The sequence below is a fragment of the Gekko japonicus genome, unplaced genomic scaffold (genome assembly GCF_001447785.1).
Source record: "Gekko japonicus isolate JY-2015 unplaced genomic scaffold, Gekko_japonicus_V1.1 scaffold31576, whole genome shotgun sequence".
NCBI lineage: Eukaryota > Metazoa > Chordata > Lepidosauria > Squamata > Gekkonidae > Gekko > Gekko japonicus.
The window spans coordinates 1-1,161 of NW_015219751.1; the positions used below are offsets into that span (position 1 = coordinate 1).

The window sequence follows — 1,161 nt, forward strand, 5'->3', positions numbered from 1 at the left end:
TGTTTAAACCAACGACACTAATCTACTTATGCCACCATAATTGTTTGTGGATTGGTGCTGCAGTTGTTCTCATTTCCTACTCTGATCTCAGGTGGTGACAAATTATTTTGGATTTTGGGTTAAAGAGAAAGAATCGGCTTTGAGATGAATCTAAATCATGACAGTCACAAATTAATTTCAGATTTATCGGAGTTCTCTTCAGTGTTAAGGATTTTTAAAACATTCTTGGCCATTGAATCATGTGAGTCTTCCCTTCTGGTTTTGTTTAAATCAGAGCTAGCCATTTATAGAAATTTAATATATTCATATAGAATATTAATATGTAATTTTAGATCATATCATTATCTGCATCGTGTATCTGCTCACAATTTGTCACAATATTTTTTTCCACTAAAGATTTGTTAAATGGAAAATACTATACTGAGGGATTGTTTAACATTTTCTGCTGTAGGTGTTTATATTGAAGAAGTCCTAAACAAATGGAAAGGAGACTATGAAAAGTTGGAGCACAACCACACGTACATACAGTGGTTGGTAACATTTTACTTGGTCAGTTTTTGTGTGCGTGTTCAGTTAAACTTTCATTATAAGCAAATGTGTTGGTTTTTTTTTTAATATAGGCTTTTTCCTCTAAGAGAACAAGGACTAAATTTCTATGCAAAGGAATTAACAACGTATGAAATAGAGGTAAAGCAAATAGTTCACAATACAACCTTACTATCTGAGTGTTTAGGGTAGAAAGGCTGAATGTTGTAATGTTTTCAATATGTCTTAAAATGTGTTGCAGGAATTCAAAAAAACAAAAGAAGCAATTAGAAGATTTCTGTTGGCTTACAAAATGATGTTAGAGTTTTTTGGAATAAAATTAATTGATAAAACTGGGAACGTAACACGAGCTTCTAACTGGCAAGACAGATTCCAGCACTTGAACGAGTAAGTAATGGTCTTCAGACATATTTCAGCATTAAGCCCAGGTCAGATGGTACAACCCAAGTGTATCCCTGAGCTGGCAACTGTTCTACTTCCCAGAGGCATCCATGCATAGGTGTGATGTTTGAATAGGATGTACTTGTGTGAAATCCAACACATGTAGAGCAAATCATAAAGTTGATTCCTAGAAGATAACTGGGATAGTGATTACCCTGTGCCAATCAATACACT

At 34.2% G+C, this 1,161-nt stretch overlaps 1 protein-coding gene across 1 annotated transcript; it reads left to right on the forward strand.

Moving 5' to 3' along the window:
- Window positions 1-451: 451 nt before the first annotated feature.
- On the forward strand, window positions 452-933 carry LOC107125249 (opioid growth factor receptor-like protein 1; the record flags this gene model as incomplete). The annotated part of the gene is made up of 3 exons (XM_015428695.1): window positions 452-530; window positions 621-687; window positions 788-933. Coding segments are annotated over 3 exons (292 nt in total), but the record flags the coding sequence as incomplete, so codon positions are not given.
- Window positions 934-1,161: the final 228 nt, after the last annotated feature.